Source organism: Chiloscyllium punctatum, chromosome 2 (assembly GCF_047496795.1).
Source record: "Chiloscyllium punctatum isolate Juve2018m chromosome 2, sChiPun1.3, whole genome shotgun sequence".
Classification (NCBI taxonomy): domain Eukaryota; kingdom Metazoa; phylum Chordata; class Chondrichthyes; order Orectolobiformes; family Hemiscylliidae; genus Chiloscyllium; species Chiloscyllium punctatum.
Window position 1 is genome coordinate 25,266,175 of NC_092740.1, and position 25,098 is coordinate 25,291,272.

The following is a 25,098-nucleotide window of genomic DNA, read 5'->3' on the forward strand; positions in this document are numbered from 1 at the left end:
ATTCACTAAGCTGCCCTTTGCTGCTCTTTGAGCTCACAAAGCTCTTGACTTGCACCGAATAGTTACTGCTCAAGAGTCTTTAATCCCCTCTGTATTGTACTGAAATATTGCTGGACCATGGCTTCCTTTGAGCCCTAACTCCACCATTTTGTTGTGAACCTACTTCTGGAATGTCTTCCTGAGTTGACTGCACAAAGCAATCTAACTGCTCACGATTTCTCACTGAGTCCAAAAAAACACCAATAATTCTGCTGGAATTTATTCTGAGTTCTGACAATACAGAGTGACTGGTCCTGTGTTGACATCTCAGCAGTTAGATTTAATTGTGGTCTGAATTGGAAAAAAGAGTCTTACAACATATGGCTGAGGAAGGAATTGCGGTACTCTTAAAAAGAGATTTTTTTGCAATTCATTGTAAGTTGTGTTTACACTGCTACAGTAGGGACAGGTGTAAGAGGGCTCAGCATAGTTCTGTGGTGGACACAGAAAGTAAGGTTTGGACAACAACAGGCTACTGATTAGCTTGTAACCAGTGGTGGATGCTAGCAGCCATCAACCTGACAACAATGATCTGGGCGGCTGAACAGCTTGTGGGTATGAACAATACAGGCAGAAACCTTCAGACTGCTGAAAGGGCAGAAGATGCATCTCTCTTCAGTAAAACGCCAAAATCCTGAAATTGCTGGAAGCTGTTGCTTTGGAGATTTTTATGTTATGAACTAGTCACTCTGTGCCCTCCTGTGAAGGAAAGGATCAGAGAACTGAAGGGGTTTAGAGTTTTAACGAGCAGAGTTGTATGTCAACTGTTCACAGATGTTTACTTCTACTTAAAATCTAACAACTTGTAATTCCTTTTAAGCAAAGCAACCTGGCCCCAGTTTCATGTTAACCAAAGTTTATCAGACAGGTAAATTGGGAGGGGACATAGTGTATTTTGATAGATTTTTAAAAACTTTTGTGATGACTGTTGGAATAGTAGGGATTGAAATCCAATGCATTACCCCAGTGATACTTGACATTGTCCTCCCTAGAGCCAGGTTCCTTGATCAGGCCCCAAGTGTCTTTAAACAATGGACCCTCACTCTGGACACCTCAAGCAATCAGCACATGTTTGCAGGTTATACTCCTGTATGGGAAAAGGCATGCCTGCTGTGGGATTAATCGTAGCAATAGCAGCAAGGGCCCTCTAACTGGGCATCCATTGCAGCTCACCATCACTATCTCACAAACAATTGGGGATGGACAATTAATGCTGGCCCAGTAACAGTAGGAACTGGAGTAGGCCATTCATCCCCTTGAGCCTAGTTCACCTTTCAATGAGATAGTGGCTGATCTGTCGCTTAACTTCATATATCTTTGGCCCTTATGCCTTAGTACCTCTGCTTAACAAAACATGATCGGTCTCAGATTCAAAATTAACAACTGATCCAGCACACACTGTCTTTTGTGGAAGACAGTTCCAAGCATCTATCACCCTTTCTGTGTAGAAGTGACCCCAAACGTCTCTCCTCCTACCTCTCAGACTAGGCCCCTGAACTCGAGACTCTTCAACTAGTGTAAGTAGTTTATTTTTCTCTACTCTCTCTTTCCTGTTAATATCTTGATGACTTTGATCAAATCACCACTTAACTTTCTAAATGCTAAAGAAAAACAGGCCTAATCTGAATAATCTCTCATCATTATTTAACCCCTGAAGTCCAGATATCACTCTTGTAAGCCCATGTTGTTATCCCCCTCAAGACCAAAATATCCTTTGAAGCTGTGGGGTCGAGTTTTGCTCATAATACTTCAAAGGGATCCACCCAGAGTTTTATACCTTCATACTCCAATTCTCTAGGTGTAAAGCCAGCATTCTATTAGCTTTCTTGATTATTTTCTGCATTTGTTCATGACACTTTAAAGATCTATGCACCTGAATCCTTAAGTTTCTCTGGCCACCCTCTGTTTTAACTTCATTCTGTCTAGAAGGTAACCTTTGAATCCAAAATGAATAACCTCACACTTGCTTACATTGAACCCCCTTCAGCTACAAATTTGCCCAGTCACTTTGTCTATCAATATCCCATTTGCAATTTTTCACCATCATCTATGCCGTCTACAATGCCGCCTAACTTTGCATTGGCAGCAAATTTGGATATATGATTTTCTAAACCATTATCCAAGTTGTTAATAAATATGTGAATAAGTGAGGCCCGAACACAGATCCTTGTAAGACACCACTGGACACATCTTGCCAATTTCAGTACCTATGCATTATCCCTACTTTCTGGTACCTGCCAGTCAACCAATTTCACAGCCATATCAGTACTTTGCTTTCAATTCCATATGTCTTATGTGGGATTTTCTGGAAATCCATACAAATAACATCCATAGACATTCCTCTGTCCACTACCTTAGTCACCTCTTCAAAACATTCAACAAAGTTTGTCAGGCATGGCCTGCCTGTCATCAATGCGTGGTCGCGCTCACTGATTAGCTGAAAATTTTCAGGGAGTTCAGTTGTGCCATCCTTGATTATAGATTCCAACAATTCCCCATCACAAATGTTAGGCTAACTGTTCTGTAATTCCCTGGTTTCCTCTTTCACCCTTTTTAACAAGCAGAGTGAGATGAGCAGTTTTCCAATCCAGAGGAATGACTCCTGTGTCTAGGAAACTCTGAAAGACTATAGTTAGGGCATCTACGATGTGCTTCCATTTTTCTTTTCACACCCTCAGCTGGAAACCGTCAGGTCTTGGGGATTTGTCACTTTTTAGTTCCATTAATTTCCTCATTACCAGTTTTACTTAGTGTTAATTTTATTCAGTCCCTGTTCCCAATCCACTATTATTTTTTTCTTGAGACTTCCAGCAAGGTATCCCTCCTTTTCTACTGTAAATATTGAAGCAATGCTATGACTCAATATGTCTGCCATTTCCCAGTAATTATGCCAATCTTTCCCCTTCCTGTCTTTACTGTGTCAGCACTGCTCCTAACCACTCAATTTCCCTTTACAGTAACTATAAAATTTCTTCTTGTTGACTTTGATGTCTCTCACAAGTTTACTTTCATAATCCCTTTTAGTCGTTCACATGAGCTGCTTCATGGCCCTTTGCTGATCTCTGTATCATTCCCACTCAGCAGGATCTGTTCTGTTTTTTGCATTTTTAGAAGCTTTTTCTTTTAGTTTTATGCTGTCCTTTCTTTCTTCAGACGCCCATGGCTGTGAACTGAAGCTCTTCCCTCTCAGGGTTATACATTATTTTTGCATTCTTTTCAATATTTCTTTAAACATCCTCCACTGTTCTTCAGTTATTTTATTTGTTAGAAAGTTTTCTCAATTTACTGTTGACTGTCTCTATTTCACCTCATCGGAGTCAGCTTTACCTAAATCTAAAATTCTAGTAGTTGATTCATTCATTTCATTTTCAAGTGCAACATTACACTCGATCTTGACGATATTATCATGATTTGATAAATGTTTACGCACAATTAAATCTAGCTCATTACTAAATCCAATATTGCTTGTCCTCGGTAGCAGCCAGGACATATTGATACAGGAAACTATCCCACCCACACTCCAGAAATTCACTACCTTTCTGACAATGGTTTCTCTGCCTCTCCTAATCTATATTAAAGTTAAAACCCCTATTAATACTACACTTGTCTAATTTCTGCATTTATATAACCTAACAATTCAGAGCTTCCTACGGGAATCTGTACTCAACACCTATTACAGTTTTAGATTCTCTATTGTTCCTCAGCTCCACCCATACAGTCTCCAGTAAATGTCTTTCTTCACCACCGAAGTAATTTTCTAATTTTGTAAGGCTACTCCACCTCCTCTGTCATTTCGATTCTGTAAACCGTATAACCTGGTATACTTAGTTCTCAATCCCAACCGTCCTGTAGCCATGTCTCAGAAATTGCTACAACATCCTAATCTCCAATTTGAATTTGTTCCTGCAGCTCAGTTAATTTATTCCGTATGTACTGTGAATTCATACATAGATGGTAGCCATGATGTGGGGGTGCCGGTGTTGGACTGTGGTGAACAAAGTTAAAAATTACACAACACCAGATTGATCAATCAATTGAAATCTGCGTTTCCATTCTATGTGATTAAAGACTTAACAGCAATCTAGGTTTGTTCAAAACATCGCATCAGTTGTATGACACTTTGATCCTTTACTGTAAATTCTGTGTCCTATGATCCTGCTCCACTAACTACCTGATGAAGGAGCAGTGTTGTGCAAGTTTGTACTTCCAAATAAACCTGTTAGACAATCGCTTGGTGTTGTGTGATTTTTTTTAGATTAGATTAGATTACTTACAGTGTGGAAACAGGCCCTTCAGCCCAACAAGTCCACACCGCCCCGCCGACGCGCAACCCACCCATACCCCTACATCTGCCCCTTACCTAACACTACGGACAATTTAGCATAGCCAATTCACTTGCCCTGCACATCTTTGGAATGTGGGAGGAAACCGGAGCACCCGGAGGAAACCCACACAAACACGGGGAGAATGTGCAAACTCCACACAGTCAGTCGCCTGAGGCAGGAATTGAACCCGGGTCTCTGGCACTGTGAGGCAGCAGTGCTAACCACTGTGCCACGGTGCCACCCAAAATTTTCATCTTCATTTGTAGAACTCTTATTTGGGCCAACTCTTCTTTAACCCCTTCCAGTGATGCTTTAGTCACCTGTTTGTTACTTGTCTCTTCTGGTTTAAATATATTTCAGATAGTTCTGCCATTACATTCACACCTTTTGAATACATAAACAATAAAAGTAATGTCCACTCAAGAACCGCAGCTGGCATGGGTGGGAAAGACTGTCCACAGATTTATCTAATCAGGATAGAGACCAGCAAGTGATGGGCCACCACTCATCACTCATCTATACACCTCCCAAGAAAGGGCATAAGATTCTACCCATAATTTATTTGGATGTGCAACAAAGGTGCAAAAGCAGATCAAAAGATGAAGGGAAAACATTCAACTCTCAAAGTTCCTTGTCAAGTCATCTTAAAGCAAGTTATTACAATGAACAAAAGAGAAAAGCTTATCTCATTGAGAAGACTTTATTTACCTGCCTTGATCTACACTTCATTCTTTCAGTACACAAACACCTCTGTTTTTTGAACTTGCAACACACCGCTTTCCTTTGTGTGATTTGGTGCAATGGTAATTAGCTTAGTCTCAATTTACTTAGAAAAAAATTGTCACCAAAATGAAATTTGTGCCTCTCGGTCATTCAATTTGTAAGAGGGAGAAAAGAATATCAAGTTACAGAAAGGAATGATACCACACCACAAATAAAATATTGCTGGGAAATGTGTTAGGGAACATTGTCGTCACTTTAATTTTTGTTCTCAGGATGTAGGTGGTGTTGTATTGTCACATTGACTAACTATTGCCAGTTGTTCTTTAGCATCAAAGAGCCATGATGTCATGTTAGGATGGAGTCATTGTGTGTTTCAGGATATTAGCAATTTTTATTGGAGCTCAGTACTTTCCTGTTTAATTCATCTTGTGCTGGCCTATCAAATTACAGGATTTAATGAATTAAATGTCCCAACTTGCTACAGTGGGAACTTTTCACTTACAATTCAGTCAGATTCACTCCTGCGGCTATCTGTGCCTCCTCTACAAACAGGTTTCAATGTTTGATTCATAGTTGCACACTACAGCGTTGTCCTTTCCTTTGTTTTGCTGACACTTTACAATTTCTCAACAATGGCTGGAACATGACGTAGAATGCTTATAGAACAGAAAGAGACCACTTGGCCTATCATGTCTGCGATAACCAGCCTAATCTCACTGTTCCAGCATTTAATCCTTAATCCTTTCGGTTATGGCACTTGAAGTCTATATACAGATACCATTTAAATGGATTGAGGGCTTCTGTCTCCACTACCTTTCAGGCATTGAATTGAAGAACCATATCATCATGTAGATGAAACAATTTTTCTTCATCTGACCTCAAAGAGCTAGTGACTCATAGCTGTTTGCTATATTTCCTCATCCTCATTTGACCTGACTGTCATGATAATGCTGAGAGCCCCGAGGAAGAGTCATTCAACCAGAGATGTTAAACTCTGATTTCCCTCCACGGATTCTGCCAGACCTGATGAGCTTTTCCAGAACTTTCTATTTTTGTTTCTGATTTACAGCATCCACGGTTCTTTCTGATTTCATGATAATGCTGGCCATGTTAACGACGGTCACAAAGCAAGCATTACCAAAATAATACAAGACAGGACAGACAATGTCGTTTTTGAATAAGAAGCATAGATATTTTGGTTGAAGAGTGTTATAGCTTTGTCATAATTGTTGCTTGTATATTACTGTATCTGTAGTGAAATAAGTAATCTGCTTTCTCTTTATGACTCCCCAGAAGGAAATGGGAGGACAGTTCAGTAAATTATCCACTGGAAATCTGCAAACAAAATCAAGGCTAAGACCATAAAAGAAATAGTGTTAAACAAATGCAGAAAACAATTATTTCCATGTTTGTTTTCCTTTAATGAACTGCACTTCCTTAGCTGTCCAGACTCTTTGGCACTTGTTTTCTCCTCCACCGCAAAATACATTGGCAAGTGCAACATGTTATTTAACACGGCACCAACACATAAGCACCTCATGGTGAATGAGTTCTCGGGCAGGAAGCTACTTGAGCTGCTCCTTTCCAAGTGTTTGGAGTTTTACATCGCAAACATTTCACAGGAAGCTGGCTAATGAAAAACCCCAACTTTGTCTGTACTTAACTGGGTTTCCACTGCTCGAAACCAAAGTCATAAATCTTGCCTGGTCAGAGCTGTGATAAATGGGAGCTGAAAAATGAGCTGCTCCTTTCTGAGCTGCTGGATTACTTCACTTAGGAGTTTTTCGATTCAGGCCATGCCATGCGGACGGGGCAAATAAAATCAAGGTCTGTGGCCCAGGTCAGGAACAAGACCAGTTCGGCCTGCATCATTTGGTGACTACATGAGATGGTTAAGCCCATTTCAAATAATAATGTCAGTAAGGGTGCACACCGCCAACTTGGGTCTATATAGTACCTTTCATGCTGTAAAACAGCCCAAAGTGTTTCACAGTAGTGTTACATTTTGGAACAAATCAACGTAGGGATATATGCATTGGACAAATAATCAAAAGCTTATGAGATCAGTCTTTAGGAGCATCTTCAAAAAGAGAGGTTGAGGGGTTCAGGGAGATCTTAGAGCTGACAGAACTGAAGAAACTGTCACTTGTGAAAACCATGGAGAATGGATTGAGATTAATGACTATTTTTGTGTAGATCTGTTATTTTGAAAAAATAATTTTTGTTGCTAACTTATTTGTACCAATTTACATACCATGGTGCTAAGGAAATTAATGCATTCCTTGCTTGAGCCAAGAGATATATTTCTCACCCAGCCTACACTGTCAACTGGCACCCTCAAAAGACCATAAGACATAGAATTACAAGTAGATCATTCAGTCCCATCGAATCTGTTCTGCCATTCAATTAGATCATGGCCAATCTGATAATCCTCAACTCCATTTTCCTGCCTTTTCCCCATAACCCTCAATCATTTTATTGATTAACACTCTGCCTAACACAGGCTTAAGTATACTCAACAGCCCTCTCCGCTAAAGAATTCCACAGATTCATAACTATCTGAGAGAAGGAATTCCTCCTCATCTCCATCTTAAATATTCTGAGATTATGCCCTCTGATCCTAGCATCTCCCACAAGAGGAAACAACCATTCCGCACATCAAATCTCAAATGTATCTTGTATGGTTCAAAAAGGTCCTCTCTCAGTCTTCAAAATTCCAATAAGTGTCGATACAGTTGATACAACCTTGCCTCATAAAACAGTTTCTCTGCATCTGTTATCAGCCTAGGGAATCTTTTCTGGACTGTCTCCAATGCCAATATATCTTCCCCTATATAAAGGCCCAAAATTGGTCACAGAAGTCTAGTTGTGTTCTGTATAGTTTTAGCAAAGCCTTCCAATTGTTATACTCAATCCCTTTGAAATAAAGGCCAACATTTCATATACCTTCTCTCTTCCCTGCTCAAATTGGATGCAAGGATTTTTTGATTCATGAGAATTCCTAAATCTTGGATTGCTTGGCCTGAATCCCAATCCACTGGCAGCCCCCAATAGAATTTTAAAATTCAGGATTTTCAGTCCAAGAGCTAATGTAGATCAGTCATCATAAGGACAGGCAAGGAGGGCTTTGGAATAGATCCCTTCTCGTGGATATAACAGTTCATTTTCATGTAATGGGTGTCAATCTGGTGGAACAGAACTCCAGGTTAGTGCTGAACTCAAGCATTGATCAAAAAAGAACATCAGTTCCTTCTGCACCAGATTGTGCTCATGGCATGAAGCAAAACATTTATTCTCCGACATTTGCAAGTATCATTGTGGCACAAGGGAGCATTGATGGGTATTGTTAAAACTCATTATTATTAAGATTCTCTTTTGGAGGAATGGGGCATGGGAAAGTAAGAGTTATTGCAGGAATAAATTTGTTCCTGTTGGTGACACCTGAGGTAGCCAGTCACGAAGAAAGGAATCTGACTAATTGAGATTGGCAAGTTGCCCTTTTTGTGAAAATGTAAATGGTTAAAATAATCAGTTTCTGATTTCACATCATCTTGTGATCCATGAAATCAGTTAAGAGGCTCAATGAAACCAATTGTGGATTCTCTGGTGAAAACTGCTTTCATTGTTTTGAGCACTGCCATACAGGATTAAGACCTCTCCCATGCTGCACAAGCAGTTCAGGCTTTTGCATCACCCAGGTATCAGCAGTGCTAATCCACACAATTTTAAGTCTGCTACAATATAGCCAATGCTTTCAGATTAGAAAATGTGTTGCTGGAAAAGCGCAGCAGGTCAGGCAGCATCCAAGGACCAGGAGAATCGATGTTTCGGGCATGAGCCCTTCTTCAGGAATGAGGAAAGTGTGTCCAGCAGGCTAAGATAAAAGGTAGGGAGGAGGGACTTGGGGGAGGGGCGTTGGAAATACGATAGGTGGAAGGAGGTTAAGGTGAGGGTGATAGGCCGGAGTGGGGTGGGGGAGGAGAGGTCAGGAAGAAGATTGCAGGTTAGGAAGGTGGTGCTGAGTTCAAGGGTTGGGACCCCCGCCTAGGAACCCTCCAACCACAAGGGATGAACTCAGATTTCTCCAGTTTCCTCATTTCCCCTCCCCCCACTTTGTCTCAGTTCCAACCCTCGAACTCAGCACCACCTTCCTAACCTGCAATCTTCTTCCTGACCTCTCCGCTCCCACCCCCACTCCGGCCTATCACCCTCACCTTAACCTCCTTCCACCTATCGCATTTCCAATGCCCCTCCCCCAAGTCCCTCCTCCCTACCTTTTATTTTAGCCTGCTGGACACACTTTCCTCATTCCTGAAGAAGGGCTCATGCCCGAAACGTCGATTCTCCTGCTCCTTGGATACTGCCTGACCTACTGCGCTTTTCCAGCAACACATTTATCAGCTCTGATCTCCAGCATCTGCAGTCCTCACTTTCCCCTAAATGCTTTCAGATTAGACAAGTCAAAGACCTTGCACAATATGTGCTTCTCTTCATGACAGAAAACAAAGGCTCTTTTTTGGTTATTTCAATCACTACATGAGAGTCCAGGGACATGCAAATAAAGTGAAAATGTAGGTGGGACATGTTTTCAGCGCATGGTATGGATTGAAAGACTTGGAAATCAATCAACTGGGAGACTACATGCACTGCCCGCAATTTCCTCCACTGTCCTTTGTTGCATCATGTTGGGAAGTTAAGCTTGAAAAATGGATCCATAAAACATGAAAAGGTGACAGTTGCGTCATTTTCATTTGGAACAATAGTGTGAAATAGTCAAGTTTGGCTCGACTGCCCTTGACACACTTTGTGATCTCCAATAAGAAAAACAATGCATTCACATTCCTGTGGAGGGTTTTTCAAGTTCTCCACTTCAGCTTTGTCTGGATCACAGAACAACAGGAATTTACAGCATGCAAGGATGCTCTTCAACTCATTGTGTCTGGGCCAAATAATTGGTAGCCATCAAACCTTTTCAAAATGCTGGCACAGACTTTTGAATTTTTTAGTGTCATGAGGTTTTCTGTCTCTGACTTCCATTCAGGAGAATTGACATTTTGGGCATAAACCCTTCATTAGGAAACATTTTAATGCCTGATGAAGGGCTTATACCCGAAACATTGATTCTCCTGCTCCTCGAATGCTGTCTGACCGCTGTGCTTTTCCAGCACCACAATCGTGACTCTGATCCCCAGCATGTGCAGTCCTCACTTTCTCCTAACTTCCATTCAGGTCTAATGTAAGGTGTGTGATTTTTATTTATATAGAGTTTAGATTTTGATTGAGTGACCTATGACCTTTGGTATGTATGAATGAAGGGATTTAATGGATAACTTATCAGTATTTGTGATCTTTTAACATGAATATGCGAGAGATTTCTGGAGCAATAATGGAATTTGCTTGTATTATGAGGGTTTTATGATCAGGCAGCGTAAACATTGAAAAGTATTAGTATGCTTTCAGCTTAGAAGGATCAGGATTTCCTTCTTCCTTAGGGGAGATTGCTCAGTTAAAAACTTTTGGTTTAAGTTTGTAGACGTCTTGGTTATAGTTTGACGTAAGAGCACAGTTTCTCCTGAAGAAAGAAGATGATTGAGAGCAGTTAGGAAACATGTGACCTCAGTGTAAGCATTGTGGTTTGAAGTTTTAATTGTTTGGTTCAAACTCTGAATGGCTTATTTGAAGCTGAGAAAATCTAAGCTTAGCTGCGCAAAAACTCAAAGACAAGGATATCAAATTCTCAAGATGGGGAATTGAAAGAAACAGTCATATCAAACCTCTAGATGTGTTAGGAAAGGGAAATCGCTCTGGCATTTGGGCACTGTAAAAAGAGAAATTGGGATACATGGGATTGTAGCTTTACAGCATCTCAAAACCTTTCAAATTATGATATATGTCAATAGTTTGGATTTTTGTAATTTATCTTCATTTCATTTTCATAATAAACTTTGTATTTCGTTGTTAAAACCAAATTTGCAGCATGCATTCTTTTGTTTCAGTGAAAAATCAACTCGTTAAATAAATGAAGCTATCAAACCAGATTTTAATCTGGGATATGACTTAGAGGCATGAAGTCATAGAGATGTACACCACAGAAACAGACCCTTCGGTCCAACCAACCAGATATCCTATCCCAATCTAGTCCCACCTGCCAGCACCTGGCCCATATCCCTCCAATCCCTTCCTATTCAAATAGCCACCCGGGTGCCTTTTAAATGTTGCAATTGTGTAAGCCTCCACCACTTCCTCTGGCAGCTCATTCCACACATACACACACACACACACACACCACTCTCTGCATGAAAAAATTACCCCTTACGTCTCTTTTATATCTTGCCCCTCTCACCCTAAACCTATGCCCTCTAGCTCTGGACTCTCCCACTCCAGGGTATAGACTCTATCTATGCCCCTCATGATTTTATAAACCTTTATAAGGTCACCCCTCAGCCTTTGACGCTCCAGGAAAAACAGCCCCAGCCTATTCAGCCTCTCCCTAGAGCTCAAATAATCCAATCTTGGCTATATCCTTGTAAATGTTTTCTGAACCCTTTCAAGTTTCACAACATCCTTCCAATAGGGAAGTGATCAGAATTGCATGCAATATTCCAAAAGTGGCCTAACCAATGTCCTGTACAGCCTCAACATGATCTCCCAACTCCTGTACTCAATACTCTGACCAATAAAGGAAAGCATACCAAACACCTTCTTCACTTCTATTAACCTGCGACTGTACTTTCAAGGAAGAATGAACCTGTACTCCAAGGTCTCTTTGTTCAGCAACACTCTCCAGGACCTTAACATTAAGTGTATAAGTCCTGCGAAGATTTCCTTTCCCAAATTGCAGCACCTCGCTTATATCTAAACTCCATCTGCTACTCCTTAACCCATTGGTCCATCTGATCAAGATCCCATTGAAATCTGAGGTAACCTTCTTCACTGTCCACTACACCTTCAATTCTGGTGTCATCTGCAAACTTACTAACTATACCTCTTGTGCTCACATCCAAATCATTTATATAAATGATGAAAAGTAGTGGACCCAGCACTGATCCTTGTGGCACTCCACTGGTCGCAGGCCTCCAGTCTGAAAAACAAACCTCCACTACCACCCTCTGTCTTCTACCTTTGAGCCAGTTCTGTATCCAAATGGCAAGTTCTCCATGAGATCTAACCTTACTAACCAATCTCTCATGGGGAACCTTGTCGAATGCCTTACTGAAGTCCCTAAAGATCCAGTGTATCCAGTAATACACCAGTTAGGTCCATTGCGAAGGCAATATGTTCCATACATCCATAATTCCAAACAGTTACAATGCTCTGAGCGAAGAAGCCTGATATCAGTCCTAACATCCTAAAGAGTGTGGTCCTGCAGTGTTCTATATCCCACAAATGAGTACAGACAATAACCAAGGGTTGCAAACCCCGAGTGAAAAAATGTTCTCTCATCTCACATAAGTGACAACCTGAGACTGTGTTCCTGTGTTGTTCATTCCCCAGTCAGAGAGAAACAATTTCTCAGTGTCAACCCTGTCAAGCCCTTACAGAATATTTTATGTGTCAGTGAAAGCATTTCATTTTTCTAAACTGCTGAGAATGTCGACTTGATTTAATCATTTCCTAGTCACAGGACATCCCTCTCACTCCAGGAACCAATCCAATGGACCTTTATTGAGCCATCTCCAAGGCAAGAGTGTTAAAGGAGATTGGAGAGCACACTGCTGATGCCCTCAACACAATCTTTCAGAGTTCCCTCAGAGATTTAAGATGTACCCCTGGACTAGAAAACTGTTCATGTCACTCTTCTCTTGAAGTGGGGTGACAGAGAGAAAGCAGGGAATTACAGACCAGTTATCCTGACATCTATAGTGGGGGAAATTGTTGGAGTGTATAATCAAGGATAGGGCAACTGATCAGCTCGAAACATGTCAATTAACCAGGGAGAGTCAGAATAGATTCGTGACATGCTTGACACAGACATGCCTGTCAAACCTCAAAGTATTTTTGCAGTGGTAGCAAAGGGGTGGACTGAGATAAATCACTCAATGTCACTTGTGTGGATTTGCAGAAGGCTTTTGATAAAAACACACCTGAGAAACTGTTAGCTAAATCCAAAGAATTGAGGGTAAATTACTGACTTGGGTAGGAAGATGGTTGAGTGGTAAGAAGCAGAGAGTTGGAATAAAGGGTAAATACTCAAACTGGCAGGATGTGAATACCGCTGTTTTGCAGGGGCCTCAATTATTCACAATATTCATTAACAACTAGAACAATGGCATAAAAAGGTAAATATCCAAATTTGCTGGTGACACAAAATTGGCAGCATTGTAGACCATGTTGACAAACAGCATAATTGGATGTTCATAGATTAGGTGAATGCGCAAAGCTGGGCAGATTCATTTTAATATAAACAAGTGTGAGGTTATCAAACCGCAAAAGGATTTTTTTTAGATTAGATTCCCTACAGTGTGGAAACAGGGGGCATTTGGCTCAACAAGTGCACACCAACCCTCTGAAGAGTAACCCACCCAGACCCATGTGCCCTGACTAATGTACCTTAACACTATGGGCAATTTAGCATGGCCAATCCATCTGACCTGCACATCTTTAGTTATAGAGTCATAGAGATGTACAGCATGGAAACAGACCCTTCGGTCCAACCCGTCCATGCCGACCAGATATCCCAACCCAATCTAGTCCCACCTGCCACCGCCCAGCCCATATCCCTCCAAACCCTTCCTATTCATATACCCATTCAAATGCCTCTAAAATGTTGCAATTGTACCAGCCTCCACCCCATACACGTACCATCCTCTGCGTGAAAATGTTGCTCCTTTGGTCTCTTTTATATCTTTCCCCTCTCACCCTAAACCTATGCCCTCTAGTTCTGGACTCCCTGACGCCAGGGTAAAGACTTTGTCTATTTATCCTATCCATGCCCCTCATGATTTTGTAAACCTCTATAAGGTCACCCCTCAGCCTCCGATGCTCCAGGGAAAACAGCCCCAGCCTATTCAGCTTCTCCCTGTAGCTCAGCTCCTCCAACCTTGGCAACATCCTTGTAAATCTTTTCTGAACCCTTTCAAGTTTCACAACATCTTTCCATTAGGAAGGAGACCAGAATTGCATGCAATATTCCAACAGCGGCCTAACCAATGTCCTGTACAGCCGCAACATGACCCCCCAACTCCTGTACTCAATACTCTGACCAATAAAGGAAAGCATACCAAACGCCTTCTTCACTATCCTATCTACCTGCGACTCCACTTTCAAGGAGCTATGAACCTGCACTCCAAGGTCTCTTTGTTCAGCAACACTCCCAAGGACCTTACCATTAAGTGTATAAATCCTGCTAAGATTTGCTTTCCCAAAATGCAGCACCTCGCATTTATCTGAATTAAACTCCATCTGCCACTTCTCAGCCCACTGGCCCATCTGGTCCAGATCCTGTTGTAATCTGAGGTAACCCTCTTCACTGTCCACTACACCTCCAATTTTGATGTCATCTGCAAACTTACTAACTGTACCTCTTATGCAAGCAAATCATTTATGTAAATGACTAAAAGTAGAGGACCCAGCACAGATTCTTGTAGCACTCCACTGGTCACAGGCCTCCAGTCTGAAAAACAACACTCCACCACCACCCTCTGTCTTCTACCTTTGAGCCAGCTCTGTATCCAAATGGCAAGTTCTCCCTGTATTCCAAGGGATCTAATCTTGCTAATCAGTCTCCCGTGGGGAACCTTGTCGAACGCCTTACTGAAGTCCATATAGATCACATCTACTGCTCTGCCCTCATCAATCCTCTTTGTTACTTCTTCAAAACACTCTACTGAGTTTGTGAGACATGATTTCCCACGCACAAAGCCATGCTGACAATCGCTAATCAGTCCTTGCTTTTCCAAATACATGTACATCCTGTCCCTCAGGATTCCCTCCAACAACTTGCCCACCACCGAGGTCAGGCTCACCGGTCTATAGTTCCCTGGCTTGTCTTTACTGCCTTTCTTAAACAGTGGCACCACGTTAGCCAACCTCCAGTCTTCCGGCACCTCACCTGTGACTATCGATGATACAAATATCTCAGCAAGAGGCCCAGCAATCACTTCTCTAGCTTCCCACAGAGTTCTCGCCTACACCTGATCAGGTCCTGGGGATTTATCCACCTTTAACCGTTTCAAGCCATCCAACACCTCCTCCTCTGTAATCTGGACATTTTGCAAGATGTCACCATCTATGCCCCTACAGTCTATATCTTCCGTATCCTTTTCCACAGTAAATGCTGTTGCAAAATATTCATTTAGTATCTCCCCCATTTTCTGTGGCTCCACACAAAGGCCACCTTGCTGATCTTTGAGGGGCCCTATTTTCTCCCTAGTTACCCTCTTGTCCTCAATATGTTTGTAAAACCCCTTTGGATTCTCCTTAATTCTATTTGCCAAAGCTATCTCATGTCCCCGTTTTTCCCTCCTGATTTCCCTCTTAAGTATACTCCTACTTTCTTTATATTCTTCTAAAGATTCACTTGATCTATCCTGTCTGTACCTGACATATGCTTCCTTCTTTTTTTTAACCAAACCATCAATTTCTTTAGTCATCCAGCATTCCCAATACCTACCAGCCTTCCCTTTCACCCTGACAGGAATATACTTTCTCTGGGTTCTTGTTATCTCATTTTTGAAGGCTTCCCATTTTCCAGCTGTCCCTTTACCTGCGAACATCTGCCTCCAATCAGCTTTTGAAAGTTCTTGCCTAATACCGTCAATATTGGCCTTTCTCCAGTTTGGAACTTCAACTTTTAGATCAGGTCTATCCTTTTCCATCACTATTTTAAAACGAATAGAATTATGGTTGCTGGCCCCAAATTGCTCCCCCACTGACACCTCAGTCACCTGCCCTGCCTTATTTCCCAAGAGTAGGTCAGGTTTTGCACCTTCTCTAGTAGGTACATCCACATACTGAATCAGAAAATTGTCTTGTACACACTTAAGAAATTCCTCTCCATCTAAACCTTTAACACTATGGCAGTCCCAGTCAATGTTTAGAAAGTTAAAATCGCCTACCATAACTACCCTATTATTCTTACAGATCGCTGAGATCTCCTTACAAGTTTGTTTCTCAATTTCCCTCTGACTATTGGGGGTTCTATAATATAATCCCAATAAGGTGATCATCCCTTTCTTATTTCTCAGTTCCACCCAAATAACTTCCCTGGATGTATTTCCGGGAATATCCTCCCTCAGCACAGCTATAATGCTATCCCTTACCAAAAATGCCACTCCACTTCCTCTTTTTTCTCTCTTTCTATCCTTCCTGTAGCATTTGTATCCTGGAACATTAAGCTGCCAGTCCTGCCCATCCCTGAGCCATGTTTCCGTAATTGCTATGATATCCCAGTCCAATGTTCCTAACCATGCCCTGAGTTCATCTGCCTTCCCTGTTAGGCCCCTTGCATTGAAATAAATGCAGTTTAATTTATTAGTCCTACCTTGTCCCTGCCAGCCCTGATTGTTTGACTCACTTCTGTTCTCAGCTGTACCCATCTCAGATCGACCTCTTTCCTCACTATCTCCCTGGGTCCCACACCCCCACCCTACTAGTTTAAATCCTCCCAAGCAGTTCTAGCAAATTTCCCTGCCAGTATATTAGTCCCCTTCCAATTTAGGTGCAATCCGTCCTTCTTGTACAGGTCACTTCTATCCCAAAACAGATTCCAATGATCCAAAAATGTGAATCCTTCTCCCATACACCAGCTCCTGAGCCATGCATTCATCTGCTCTATCCTCCTATTCCTGCCCTCACTAGCTCATAGCACTGGGAGTAATCCAGATATTACTACCCTTGAGGACCTCCTTTATAAGTTTCTACCTAACTCTCTGTAATTTCCTTTCAGAGTCTCAGCCTTTTCCCTTCCAATGTCGTTGGTTCCAATGTGGACAATGACCTCCTGCTGGCCCCTCTCCCCCGTGAGAACATTCTGCACCCTCTCTGAGACATCCTTGATCCTGGCACCAGGGAAACAACACACCATTCTGCTTTTTCTCTGCTGGCCACAGAAACGTCTGTCTGTACCTCTGACTACAGAATCCCCTAACACAAGGAGGAAACCCACGCAGACACAGGGAGAATGTGTAAACTACACACAGACCATCGCATGAGGCTGGAATCAAATCCAGGTTCCTGGCGCTATGAGGCAGCAGCAATAACCACTGATCCACTATGCCACCTGAAGGATTACAGTTAAATACAGTGGATATCCAATACGATTTTGGGTTCATGCGCAGAGCTCTTTAAAATACCATGAACAGGTGTGGAAAATAGTCAAGAAGCCAAATGGAATGCTGGCTTTCATACCTAAAGGGCTGGAGTTTAGGGATGCAGTTTTGTTACAGTTCTATAAACCGATAGTTACTCCCTAATTAAGAGTACTGTGAGCAGATCTGGGAGTTCAACACAAGTTTACAAAGATGATACCCAGACTTCAGGGGTTAAATTTTGGGAAGGGATTAGACAAATTAGACCTTTATTCTCTGGAATTTAGGAGGTTAAAGGTGATCTAATCAAGGTCTTCTGGATATTAACTAGAAAGACAGTATAGATAAACTATTTTCACGGATTGGAGATCCCAGAACCAGGCACATAATCTAAGAATTAGGGCGCGGCCATTCCAAAGAGATATGTCAGAAAGTACTTCGATACGCAAAGAGTACTAGAGCTTCGGAACTCTGTTCCTCAAACAGGGTCAATGCTAACCACAGTGGCTTAGTGGTTAGCACTGCTGCCTTACAACACTAGAGACCCTGGTTTGATACCAGCCTTAGGCAACTCTCTGTGTAGAGTTTGAACATTCTCCCCATGTCTGTGCGGGTTTACACCGGGTGCTCTGGTTTCCTCCCATAGTCCAAAGGTGGATTAGCCATGCTATATTACCTATAGTGTCCAGGGATATGCAGGTTAAGTGCATTAGTCCTGGTTAATGTGGGGTTACAGGTGTAGGGTTGGGGGGCTGTGGCTGGGTGGGATGGTCTTCGCAAGGTCAGTGCAGACTCAATGGCCTGAATGGCCTCTTCTTGCACTGTAGGGATTCTATGATTCTAATTGTTAAGTTTAAATCTGAGATAGACTACTTTATATTGAGCAAGGGTATCAAGGGTCATGGGTCCAAGCCAGGTGTATGGAGTTAGTCCACAGATCAGCCATGATCTCAATGAATGTTGAAGCAGGCTCGAGGGATGAATGGCTTACTCCTGATCCCATGTTTCTATGCTTCCTTAAATATGGAGTGCAAAATTCTGCAGTGTTCCAGGTGCAGGTACAAATGCAAATGTAGGAAGACTACTTTAGACTTATACTCTAGTCCCCACTGCAATAATGATCAACTTCCTTCCTAATTGTTTGCTGCATCTGCATGCTAAGATTTCATCTTCGCAGTAGACCTAAGTCCCACTGAACTTCAATATTTAACAAGTTACACATCTTTGACAAAATACTTTGCTTTCCTAGTCTTGTTTCCCTACAATTTGAATGGCTCACAGAAACACTGCCGGAAACATGGGTACACTGAAGTGTCTATTGATCAGAAAATCACAGTCTACTAGAAGTGATGGCAGTGCAATGATAATGTCACATGGCTCACACTCAGTAAACCCCAGTTCAAAGTTCAAATGCTTCCTCGTCAACTGGTGGAATTTAGATTTAGTCCATAAACCTGGAGTACCAAGTGTATCACAGTTGCAACTGTTGTGCAAAAAAAAACCCCTCTAACTCACTAATGCCCTTTGGGGAAGAAAATCTGCCATCCAGTCAAACTGCCGACAAATTAGATTAGATTAGATTAGATTACTTACAGTGTGGAAACAGGCCCTTCAGCCCAACAAGTCCACACCGCCCCGCCGAAGCGTAACCCACCCATACCCCTACATGTACATCTACATCTACCCCTTACCTAACACTATGGGCAATTTAGCATGGCCAATTCACCTGACCTGCACATCTTTGGACTGTGGGAGGAAACCGGAGCACCCGGAGGAAACCCACGCAGACACGGGGAGAATGTGCAAACTCCACACAGTCAGTCGCCTAAGGCGGGAATTGAACCCGGGTCTCCGGCGCTGCGAGGCAGCAGTGCTAACCACTGTGCCACCGTGCCGCCCACTGTGCCAATGTTGTTGTCATCTGTAGTTTTATTTCATAGATTCATGGGATATATGTGTTGCTGGTTTGGCCAGAATTTATTTCTCATCCCTAATTACCCAGAGGGCAGTTAAGAGTCAGCCACATTACTGTGGGTCTGGAGTCACATATAGGCCAGGCCAATGGCAGATTTCCTTCTCGAAAGGGCATCAGTGAACCAGATGGGTTGGGAAGCACCGATCAATACTGATTATGGTCACTTTGAAGTTTTACTCCAGAGTTTATGTAATAGAATTAAAAATGTCACCATCTGTCATGGCGTGATTCCAAACCAGACTCCCAGCACATTAGCTCACAGCATGAGATTCCCAGTCTTGTGACACTCCCACCATGCCACCAACTACAGCCAACTGGCTTTGCAAAGCATACAATTCAAGACATGTAAGTGATCGGCAGAAAACCTGGACATTGTCAGCAATGACCATATCCCAGGAACAAATAAAGATTTAAAAAACATTTAAACGTTTTGACTGAAAAGTGCTCAATTTTAGCAACCACACGTAAGAAACCCAGGAGGTGTGTACATTTGCAGCAGCCATCAAGGTCAGTTGCTATGATTCTTGCTGCAAAATTCCTTATGCTATTCACAGAGCATGGTGCCCTGTCATGGGCCTATTCAAACTTGCTCCAGTTCTCTGGCATGCAATATTGTATTTTAATGTTGCGGTTTACATTTGCTCTGTTAACATCAAATTTACTAGATGAAGCGAGAGCCGCCAGTAACTCTGCAGGATGCCAATAAATATCCTGCACAAAACAGGAGCTTTCTGTCCAAACCAAAGTGGCTTGGGTTTCTGCCTGAGGAAACAGAGGGCAGCTGACAATACTTGCAGTGATCCATAAGTATTTAAAATTATGATATCTCAACTTTAGCTGAATGCTGATCCTTTTGTTTCAGCAGAATCGTGTACTCCAATGGATGGATTTTGCAGGTGCTATGGACCCCTCAGCCCCTGAATAAAATCCTGGTGAGGGCTGATGCGGGGGACAATTGCTGATTGCCCTAACAACTGCCTCACACCAACTGAACTCTGGGGGTGGGGGCAGCACCTTGGTCCTGGAGGATCACTGTCTCGTTTTTACTGTATCACTTGTACATGGTAGAAATTACAACTAAAATTACTCTTGCCTCTTGGCTTTATTCTTGATTCCTTTGCAGTGAGGCCCCCAACCCTTTCTCAGGAGGAAATACACACCCCAGTCTCCCTACGCGTCCCCCCCCCATCCCCAACCCAGTCAGAGGGCTGCCAGCCAATTAGACAGCAGCATGTCTAGGGGTGGTTGCCAGGCTGACAATTTTGTCATGCCACAGATGCCAGCTCAGTTTGGAATAAGCCACCTCTGGGGCGATGGCATAGTGAGAAAAATGGGGTGGATTCAAGAGGCCATAGTGTGGGAAGAGTTAGACAGTGGTATGAGCTTGGGAAGAGGCTCCTCGTTTAGGTCTGGGTCCCCCCCAGAAAATGCTCCCCAACTCTCCTCATTTTGCCCAATACCAATATGCACAACTAAAGTTATAGCGTCATAGAGTCATAGAAATGTACAACACGGAAACAGACCCTTCATCCATGCCAACCAGTTATCCTAAATTACTTTAGTGCCATTTGCCAGCACTTGGCCCATATCCCTCTAAACTCTTCCTATTCATATACCCATGCAGGTGACTTTTAAATGTTGTAATTATACAAGTATCCACTATTTCCTCTGACAGCTCATTCCATACACATACCACTCTTTGTGTGAAAAGAATTGCCCCTTAGGTGCCTTTTACATCTTATTCCTCTTACCCTAAACCTCTGCCCTCTAGTTCTGGACTCCCCCACCCCAGGGAAAAGACCTTGTCTATTTACCCTATCCATGCCCGTCATGATTTTATAAAGCTCTATGAGGTCACCCCTCAGCCTCCGACACTGGAAGGAAAACACCCCCAGCCTAGTCAACCTCTCCCTTTTGCTCAAACTCTTAAATCTTGGCAATATCCTTGTAAATCTTTTCTGGACCCTTCCAAATTTCACAACATCCTTCCGATGGGCTTCTGGCCAAGCTTGTGACAATGGGGTGAGCAACACTTGTCCATGTGAGGGCCTGAATATACTTAAGGCAGGGTAAGCCTCCCACTCCATCCCTCTAAAACTTTAGACAGATTGGTATTAAATGGGTATAGGTTGTAACTGCCATCTGCTAGGTGCCCTCTTGCCTTCTGGAAGGAGAGCAGAAAATCCAGCCATACATGGGAAATCCATTCAGGATTATTTCCAATGCACCCAGGCTGGCAGGTTTGGAAGTGACGAGTCACAGAAGCTCTGACAAGTGGCCTTCTTGCCATCTATATGCCTGTCCCTCATTCATCTGACTATGAGCTGCCTGTCATCTGATTGCCTGGAAGCCTGCTCAGGCAGTACTGCACTGGTTTGAGACCAAAGAAAGATGGTTGCGGTTGTTGCAGGACATCTCTGCAGGGGTTCCTCAAGGCCCAGCTAGCTTCAGTCGCTTCATCAGTGACCTTCCCTCCAATGTAAAGTCAGAAGTGGGCAAGTTCGGCGATCATTAAACAGCTTTCAGCACCATTCACGGCTCCCCAGATATTGAAGCAGTCTGTGCCAAGATACAGGAAGACCTGGACAACATTCAGGCTCGAGACTGATAACTGCCAACTAACATTTGTGCCACATAAATGCCAGACAATGGCCATCTCCAACAAGTGAATATAGCCTCTCCCTGGATATACAATGGCACTGAATTCACTGAATACCCCACCTCCAACATTCTGATGCACCAGACCAGAACTGAACCAGGCTGGTGTGCACTACCTGCAAGATACACTGCATCAAACCAAACTTCCAAAACTGTATGTTTTACTGCCTGGATGGGCATGAGCAACAGACTCATGGAAACCCCACTATCTGTAAATAACCCTCCAAGTCACACATCGTCCTGACTTGGAAGTATGTCACTGTTCCTTCAGTGAGACTGAATAAAAATCCTGGCTGCACTGTGGGTGTTCCTACACACCAAGGACTGCAGCTTACCACTGCCTTTACAAGGTCAGTTAAGAATGAGGAATGAATGCTGGCCTAACCAATGAATGCATCCTATGGAGAAGAAGGATAAAGAAAATGGAAGTATGAAGTAAATGCAATACCTTCATTGTTGGAACAGAGAGGCTTACATGATAATTTCATCAAGTGTTATAAAAGGATTGGACAGAGTAAACCGAAACAGTTTTTCAGGTATGGAAGAGTTTAGAATGGGTGAACATGGTTATCAAATTGAATGTAAGAGTTTTAAGGACAGAGTTTAGGAGATTCATTTTCACACAGCCTATTTAAGACGTATATGAGGAGGGATTTCTTCTCTCTTAATGTGGAATTCTATACAGCCCCAGAGGGCTGTAGAAGCAGGGTCGTTAAGTATATTCAAGGCTAAGCGACACAGATCTTTAATCAGTAAGGGATTGTGAGGGAAAGGCAGGAAAGTGGAATTGAGGATTATCAGATCGGCCATGTTGAAGTAAACTTGATGGGGCGGATGGCCAATTTCTCTTCCGACATTTTATGGACTTAATGGTTTTGCGTTATGGTGTACTACCAGAAGGCAGCATTCAAGTCCAGGCTGGATAGTTGGCTAAAGGAAAAAAAGGAATAGAGGAAGGTGGCAACAGCATTAATCAATAACATTAGAATTACTGCTCATGTATGGGATAAACCACCAACACAGAATTATTCGGGTAAGCAAACTGTTTTCACATTAGAGTTTCTGTGCTGTTAGCATATGGCTCCATAGGGACATTCATCTTTCATTCTATTAACAAAGCTTTAACTAGTTAACAATAAATGCAAAGTTTAAAACTGTGGAAAAACCAAGTTTGTTGGGATATGTTATAAATTAATAAGCCAAAGTCCCACAGCAATTATTCATCCCATCCCTCCCCATTCTTCTGGATCTCTCTTTGTTGCTCCACTATAACAAGCACAATGTTTAGTTTGGAAATAACTCTCTTGATGAAGAGACGATTCATTAGTTATTTGGTTTCACTCCCCATTACAGTACTCCATGTGTGAAAGGTTTGGATAAGTAAACAGAAAGCACATTGATAAAATCTACAAATTAGCTGATGTGAATGCTTGTAACCATCAATCAAGACATTTCTCTGTCACAAATAAGGACCGACAGTTTCAGAGGTATTGAAGAGTCTTTTTATGACTTCACTGTAATGTGAAGGTAACAACTGCAGAAAAAAAACTAATTATAGTTATATAATTTTGCAGGATACAGTCCATGGTGTTGGACTGACTTAACATATTGTTGTTTGAGATAAAAACATTTATAAAAATCAAATTTACTTGTTTCTTACTTCAGTCACAAGAAACTTCTACTTGTTTTTCTCTCACTTACACTGTAAAATATTTATTATTTTGCCTGTGGATGATGAACTTGGAATATCCGTTGTTATTGTGTGCCCTGGTATTGTTGCACCACAGCAGTAGGATGAAAACCTACAGATACACGACAGATTTACTATTGTTTTAAAAACTGCCTGTAGCCCTTTGTTGTTCAGGATTATACCTAAGTATAAATAGGATAGGTACTGGGCGAGTGATATAAGACACGCACGGAAGATGTTTACATTGTATAACTATGAAGAACAAAAGCAAAGTGTGATTAATGGCTGGTAACTTTTAAAATCAACTGAGGGAATTAATAGTTTGGTTTATTCTAGTTTTTTTTTGTTTTATTTGTATCATCAGTCAACTGGATAATTGGAAACCTGTCAGATCAGTGATCATTTTTTTTCGTCCAATGAACATGACATTCTGAAAATGTAATACCACAAGCTGTGGTATTCCAGGTGTCAAGATAGGACAGTCACTCCCTGGAATTAAGTTGTTTAAATTACATTGAAACTGATTCCACAATTATTATGAATCTCTCAGTGCTGAGCACTATGCTCTATTAGTACAATGTGCCGAAAAATGGATTCGATTTACTCAAGGCTTAAACATAACAGCCTCACTTCCAAATCCCAGAGTGCCCATTAGTAACGTACTTTGAAAAACTGTGAACAACGTGCCGACAAATTCCTGACATGTGCAAGGGAGCTATAAAGGCAAAAAGGAAAATATGGTGGATGATGAAGATCTGAAATAAGTCCAGAAAGTGATGGAGAAACATAGCAAGTCTGGCAGCATTTGTAAAGAGAAAACTCAGAGTTAATTATGAGTCCAATAATTGAACATGGGGCATTAATCCTGTTTCTCTCTCCACTGATTGTGCCAGATCTGCCGTGTTTCTGCAGACATTTCTGTTTTTGTAGCAAGGCAGTACATGGAAGATATATCCTGAGTGATGTCAATAACCACAGTTAAACTTACTCTGACTGGGATGTAGATATGGAACGTCTGATGATGGAGTGAACCTGTCTGAAGAAATCCAACTTTGACATACATCTGCAGCCCGTGTGATTTGCAACACTGATTGTTATGGGTTTTGGTCCCTGGGAAATTGGCACTGTAATCTCAAATAGCTAGGAAAGAAAAAGAATTAGATTCAAAATAAATAAATGAATGAGAAAGAATAAATCATGTTGATTATCATTCATATGTATCTTGTAAATCTATATACCATAAGCACAATTCCTAAATTCACTGAATAGACTTTATTAGCAGGAAGGATAAATAACTTGTTAATTTTTTCCTTCTAGTGCTTTTGCATTGAACAGATTGGTGGAATATACATAGTGGATTCACAATCTTTTTCGGATCTCTGAGCAAAGGCAAGTAAATCCACAACACCTCAATCTCTACCTTAGCCAAGGCAAAGAGGT

General features: G+C 42.0%; 1 protein-coding gene across 1 annotated transcript in view; it reads right to left on the reverse strand.

The window, feature by feature from the left end:
- The window catches only part of vegfc (vascular endothelial growth factor c), a 288,381-nt gene that overhangs the window by 38,084 nt on the left and 225,199 nt on the right, over positions 1–25,098 (reverse strand). Inside the window, exon 4 of the mRNA XM_072594594.1 lies at positions 24,647–24,798. Within this exon, the coding sequence (XP_072450695.1) occupies positions 24,647–24,798 (152 nt within the window). The remainder of the gene's footprint in view (positions 1–24,646; positions 24,799–25,098) is intronic.